The 6935-nt window shown below is 46.9% G+C and overlaps 1 protein-coding gene across 1 annotated transcript in view; it reads right to left on the bottom strand.

The window, feature by feature from the left end:
- The window catches only part of LOC125465861 (homer protein homolog 3-like), an 85963-nt gene extending 83901 nt beyond the window's left edge, over positions 1–2062 (bottom strand). The window contains exon 1 of the mRNA XM_059638420.1: positions 1669–2062. Coding sequence (XP_059494403.1) covers positions 1669–2062 — 394 coding nt within the window. The remainder of the gene's footprint in view (positions 1–1668) is intronic.
- Positions 2063–6935: the final 4873 nt, after the last annotated feature.

Raw genomic sequence — 6935 nt, 5'->3', positions numbered from 1 at the left:
GGTTCTCCTTAAAATATGCTGCCAAGTTGCTGGTGGGAGGAGAGATCAGGCAGCGAAACAGTCATTCTAGGCTGTCCTTGGACCATTAACGATGTCCATGATGAATGGAACTTTGTATAATTTAGATCGAGAGAACATCATGAATTGCCACATTGTCTTCATGTTTAAGACATTGTAGACAAATCCATTAACCAATTGGCTGTTAACAAGGGAATCTCAAAAGGCTGAGTTATTCCAGGATAATTATTGAAAGTAGGGATCGAGAATTATTGTATCTAGTCTAAGAGAACAATGTAGTTGCAGTCCTGAGGGAGAGACTAGTTGCTTCGGATAGGCTGTATATTGCCAGGGACAGGAGTTTGGAATCCCAATCATTACAGAGAACTGAGTTTGTGTACATAGAATCATAGAGATATACAGCATGCAAACAGACCTTTCGGTCCAGATCGTCCATGCTGATCTGATGTCTTAGATAACTCGACACCCATTTGCCAGCATTTGATCCATATCCCTCTAAGCCCTTCGAATTCATATGCTATCCAGATACCTTTTAAATGTTATAATTGTACCAGCCTTCACCACTTCCTCTGGCAGTTCATACCATACACTCACCACCCTCTACATGAAAAAGTTGGCCCTTAACTCCCCTTTAAATCCCTTCTCACCTTAAACCTATGCCCTCAAGTTTTGGACTTCTCCACCCTAGGGAAACAACCTTGCTTATTCACCCTATCCATGCCCTCATGAGTTTATAAACCTCGATAAGGTCACCCCTCAGCCTCCGACACGGCAGGGAAAATAGCCCCAGCCTATTCAGTTTCTCCCTGATGCTCAAACCCTCCAACCCTGACAACATATTGTAAATCTTTTCTGAACCCTTTCAAGTTTCACAACATCCTTCTTAGAGCAGGGAGACCAGAATTACACGCATTATTCCAAAAGTGGCCCTAACCAATGCCCTGTACCCTCTCAACTCCTAACTCATTGCTCTGATGAACAAAGGCAATTGCTCCTTGTTTTAATCACTTATGCCTATACTGTGTATAGTGGTAATGTAACTTCTTTCCTTCATTTCTCTGTTGAGTAACTAAGAATTGTACCGAGGGTACTGTGTACCTAAGATCGCGCTGTGTCTTGGTGACATTATCACACTGTAACTAATCTTGTAACTAAAGAAACTGTACCTTGGTACCTTTGTACCCAAGATGGCTCTGTAAGTGGCAACTTATAAATCTTTCACTGTACTCATTTGAGTACATGTGACAATAAAGCTAAATCAATTCACTTATTCCCCGTGCGTGCTTTCTATCCCTCTGAACTCCCATTCACTTATCTATAATGGTACGCCTTAAATGTTGCTAATGGGCCTGCTTCCACTACCTCCACACCTGGTGCAGTCCAAGCACCCACTACCCTCTGTGTAAAACATTTTCCCCACACTTGGAGTGGACCTTTCTACCCTGGGGGAAAAATCTCTGACTAACCACTGTATTTATGCATCTCATAGTTTTGTAGACCTCTATCAGGTCGCTCCCTCAGTCTTTCCAACCTGTCCTCATAACTAAAACCTTCCAGGCAACACCCTGGTGCACCCTCTCCAAAGCATCCTTGTCCTTCTCGTGGTGTGCACCCTCTCCAAAGCATCCTTGTCCTTCTCGTGGTGTGTACCCTCTCCAAAGCGTCCTTGTCCTTCTCGTGGTGTGCACCCTCTCCAAAGCGTCCTTGTCCTTCTCGTGGTGTGCACCCTCTCCAAAGCATCCTTGTCCTTCTCGTGGTGTGCACCCGTTCCAAAGCGTCCTTGTCCTTCTCGTGGTGTGCACCCTCTCCAAAGCGTCGTTATCCTTCTCGTGGTGTGCACCCTCTCCAAAGCATCCTTGTCCTTCTCGTGGTGTGCACCCGTTCCAAAGCGTCCTTGTCCTTCTCGTGGTGTGCACCCTCTCCAAAGCGTCGTTATCCTTCTCGTGGTGTGCACCCTCTCCAAAGCGTCGTTATCCTTCTCGTGGTGTGCACCCTCTCCAAAGCGTCCTTGTCCTTCTCGTGGTGTGCACCCTCTCCAAAGCATCCTTGTCCTTCTCGTGGTGTGCACCCTCTCCAAAGTGTCCTTGTCCTTCTCGTGGTGTGCACCCTCTCCAAAGCGTCCTTGTCCTTCTCATGGTGTGCACCCTCTCCAAAGCATCCTTGCCCTTCTCGTGGTGTGCACCCTCTCCAAAGCGTCCTTGTCCTTCTCGTGGTGTGCACCCTCTCCAAAGCGTCGTTATCCTTCTCGTGGTGTGCACCCTCTCCAAAGCGTCGTTATCCTTCTCGTGTTGTGCACCCTCTCCAAAGCGTCCTTGTCCTTCTCGTGGTGTGCACCCTCTCCAAAGCGTCCTTGTCCTTCTCGTGGTGTGGTGATCAGAACTGCACACAATATTGCAAATATGGTACAACCAACGTTTTGTACAGCTGTAACATAATTTGCCAAGTTTTACCTTCAATGCCCTGGCAGATGAGACAAGTGTGCCGTAGGCATCGTTGACCACCTTATCCACCTCTCTTGCCACTTTCAGGGATCTGTGTTTCTGCTATTTATTGTGTAATTTGCTCCTGAATTTGATCTTCTAAAATGCGTCACCTTACACTTACCTGGGTTGATCTCCATTTGTCATTTCTCTGCTCAAATCTGCAAACTATATTTAATTGTATCTTTGACAATCCTCCTCACCTTCTGCAACTCTGCCAGTCTTGAACCTCTGCTCTTATTTCTTATATTCTTATGGTCTTATGACCAGTCAACCAAGATATTTACTTGTTTTAGAATTATTTCCTTTCAGCTTTCTTCATTTTTCTGTGAGCTTATACTTGAGGTTCACTACTCCATTGATTGTCCACAAAATTAAAGATGAAACAACTCCTTGATTTTCCTGTATGATGAACACAGGTTGACAGAAATGAACTCAAGTATTTCTGTAATTAATATGAAATACTTGTTGCCAAGTTGGGTAGAGCATTTGAGGATGGGGAGGCAGGATGTTAGAATTTGGTGCTGGTAAAATGCTAAGGGGGGAAAGCATTACATGGTCCCTTTAAAAGATTGTGTTTTTTCAATATTTGGAGATGTCTGTGAGCAGCAGCCTGAAAGTTTGCAAGTACACAGATCACCCAAATTGCAACATTTGTATTGAAAGGCTGTACAATTAACAGGCCAAGCAGCATTTTTACCAAGACAAAAGGTTTTTGAATTTGGCCAATCAATTTGAACCAGGCACTTAAATTCCAAAAAAACCAGCCAAATTTGAATCTGCTGGTTTAGAGAACCTCGGACCATCCAATTGTAAGAAATTGATATGTCATCAGGGGTATAAAAGAAGGGGACACTGGAAAATCAGCAAAGCTTCTTCAGAAATGTGGGAGAGGGAAAATTTTAGTGAAAGCATGATCTTTTCACAATGGTATCATGGCACTCTTAGCTAAGATTCCTGACAGAAGAATTCACAGAAAAAGCATTCCTGACAGAGAAAGTATTCATGACCAAAGAATTGATAGAAAAGACACAGAACATTCTGGAAGATGTAACTTGGCTGTAATTTTGAGAGACTAAATTCTATTGTTCTGTTATATAATCGGGACTTGTATTTATTGGAACAGCACACCATTAGAATCTTGTGTTATTTGGGATAAGTTAGTAGTTTGAAGGGATTTGTTTGGTTTGTTAATCATTTAGTTAGTTTGTTCACTGTTAGAGTTAGATAAATATGATGTCACTTGTTGATTTTAAAGTAAGTGTCAGGGATTTATTTGATTTCACCACTAGAAGTTGCTGAAAGACAGGTTACATCCCTTTTTCAAAAGATTATAGAGTGAAGTGGTCCTTTTTGGGAGTTTTGGTTTTGGCCTTCAGAGGAGGTTTGACCTTTGCTTTGAAACAGATTGGTGGCTCGTGCAGGATCTGGCCAGCTCAGGTCCAGGATTCGGACAGATCTGGACAGATTTGAACAGATTTAGGGTATGAAAGGTGCCAGCAGATTTGGGGACTAGTGTCCTAGGTCTTTAAATAAAACTTAGGTGAGAAGTAGAAAATCTGTTTAATGTTGGTTGCTTGTGGTTGGTTAAATCAAAAGTGAGGTAATGGCTCTTTCAGTTACTACAAGTTTACTGGGGTTGGAGGAAGTGACTTTGGATGTTTTACAAAAGGTGAGCAAGGAAACGCTGCTGAAATTGGCAGACAAACTGGAGCTAGGGATAAAACAGTGTGGAGCTGGAGGAACACAGCAGGCCAGGCAAGATCAGAGATAACACAGTGTGGAGCTGGAGAAATACAGCAGGCCAGGCAGGATCAGAGATAACACAGTGTGGAGCTGGAGGAACACAGCAGGCCAGACAGGATCAGAGATGACACAGAGTGGAGCTGGAGAAATACAGCAGGCCAGGCAGGAGCAGAGATAACACAGTGTGGAGCTGGAGGAGCACAGCAGGCCAGGCAGCATCAGAGATAACACAGTGTGGAGCTGGAAGAACACAGCAGACCAGGCAGGATCAGAGATAACACAGTGTGGAGCTGGAGGAACACAGCAGGCCAGGCAGGATCAGAGATAACACAGTGTGGAGCTGGAGGAACACAGCAGGCCAGGCAGCATCAGAGATAACACAGTGTGGAGCTGGATGAACACAGCAGGCCAGGCAGCATCAGAGATAACACAGTGTGGAGCTGGAGGAGCACAGCAGGCCAGGCAGGAGCAGAGATAACACAGTGTAGAGCTGGAGGAACACAGCAGGCCAGGCAGGAGCAGAGGAGCAGGAACGTTGATGTTTCAGGTTAGGACGCTTCTTCAGAAATGGGAGAGGGGGAAGGCAACTCAGAAATAAATAGAGAGAGGAGGGGTGCAGCTTAGGGAACGTAGGTGTGGTTTATCTTCTGTATCTGCTGCTCCCAATGTGACCTCCTCTACATCGGTGAGGCTCCAAGCGGAGGCTTGGAGACCACTATGTAGAGCAAACGACAACACCTTCTGGTTGCCAACCATTTTAACTTTCCCTCCCACTCCCTGGATGACATGTCCATCCTGGGAATTCTTCAGTGTCATAGTGACACCACCCAGAAACTGGAGGAGCATCACCTCATATTCTGCCTTGGGAGCCTCCAGCACAATGGCCTAAATGTAGATTTCACCACTTTTAAAATCTTCCCACCCCTGGCCTCATCCCATGTCCAACCCTCCCTCTCAACCCCACCTTCTTGACCTGACACAACCTGTCCGTCTTCTCTCCCACCTATCCGCCCCTCCCACCTCACTGACCAATCTCCACCACTACCCACCTGCACTAACCTATCACCATCCCATCTACCCTCCCCAAGTCCACCCCTCTGCACTACTTATTTCTGAGATCCGTTCCCCCTCCCTATTTCTGAAGAAGAATCCTGACCCAAAACATCAATTTTCTTGCTGCTCTGAAGCTGTCTGGCCTGCTGCATTCCTCCAGCTCCACACTGTGTTACCTCGGGCTCCAGCACTCGCAGTTCTTGCTATCTCCAAGCTGGGGTTGGGGTTGCTTTTGTCAGAGAGAAAATAAATAATTACAACAATGGCTCAACATTTCGATTTGCTGGAAATGCCATCAGATTCTTTGAAAATGGCTAGAATTCAACTACAGATGAAGCAGCTTGAACAGGAAAGAGAACTGAAACTGTTTGAAGATAACAAAGTGTGGAACTGGATGAACACAGCAGGCCAAGCGGCGTCTCAGGAGCACAAAAGCTGACGTTTCGGGCCTAGACCCTTTATCAGAGAGGTGGATGGGGTGAGGGTTCTGGAATAAATAGAGAGAGAGGGGGAGGCGGATCGAAGATGGAGAGAAAACAAGATAGGTAGAGAGGAGAGTATAGGTGAGGAGGTAGGGAGGGGATAGGTCAGTCCAGGGAAGACGGACAGGTCAAGGAGGTGGGATGAGGTTTGTAGGTAGGAAATGGAGGTGCGGCTTGGGGTGGGAGGAAGGGATGGGTGAGAGGAAGAACAGGTTAGGGAAGCAGAGACAGGCTGGGCTGGTTTTGGGATGCAGTGGGGAGAGGGGACGAGCTGGGCTGGTTTTGTGATGCAGTGGGGGGAGGGGAAGAACTGGGCTGGTTTTGGGATGCAGTGGGGGAAGGGGACTGCATCCCAAAACCCACTGCATCCCAAAACCAACCCAGCTCGTACCCTCCCCCCACTGCATCCCAAAACCAGCCCAGCTCGTACCCTCCCCCCACAGCATCCCAAAACCAGCCCAGCTCGTACCCTCCCCCCACTGCATCCCTAAACCAGCCCAGTTCGTCCCCTCCCCCCACTGCACCACACAACCAGCCCAGCTCTTCCCCCCCACCCACTGCATCCCAAAACCAGTCCAACCTGTCTCTGCCTCCTTAAGCTGTTCTTCCTCTCACCCATCCCTTCCTCCCACCCCAAGCCGCACCCCCATCTACCTCCTAACCTCATCCCACCTCCTTGACCTGTCCATCTTCCCTGGACTGACCTATCCCCTCCCTACCTCCTCACCTATGCTCTCCACTTCTATCTTGATTTCTCTCCATCTTCGGTCCGCCTCCCCCTCTCTCCCTATTTATTCCAGTTCCCTCTCCCCATCCCCCTTTTCTGATGAAGAGTCTAGGCCCGAAACGTCAGCTTTTGTGCTCCTGAGATGCTGCTTGGCCTGCTGTGTTCATCCAGCTCCACACTTTGTTCTCTGGGATTCTCCAGCATCTGCAGTTCCCATTAACACTGAAACTGTTTGAATTACAGTTATAAGCAGAGGAAAGACAAAACAATAAAGAGAGTTTGAACTTTGCAAGTTACAAATTAAACGGGATAACTGACTTAAAATGATGGAAATAAAGGTAGGAGGTAGGCTTTGTGAGGAGGAGAGTGATGATGAGCAGACGCACTGTAGCGAAAGACCTGGTCGGGTCTGCACATCATCATGTATAT

The sequence above is a fragment of the Stegostoma tigrinum genome, chromosome 30, assembly GCF_030684315.1.
Source record: "Stegostoma tigrinum isolate sSteTig4 chromosome 30, sSteTig4.hap1, whole genome shotgun sequence".
In the NCBI taxonomy this organism is placed as follows: Eukaryota; Metazoa; Chordata; class Chondrichthyes; order Orectolobiformes; family Stegostomatidae; genus Stegostoma; species Stegostoma tigrinum.
This window is presented reverse-complemented; position numbering and strand designations above follow the sequence as displayed.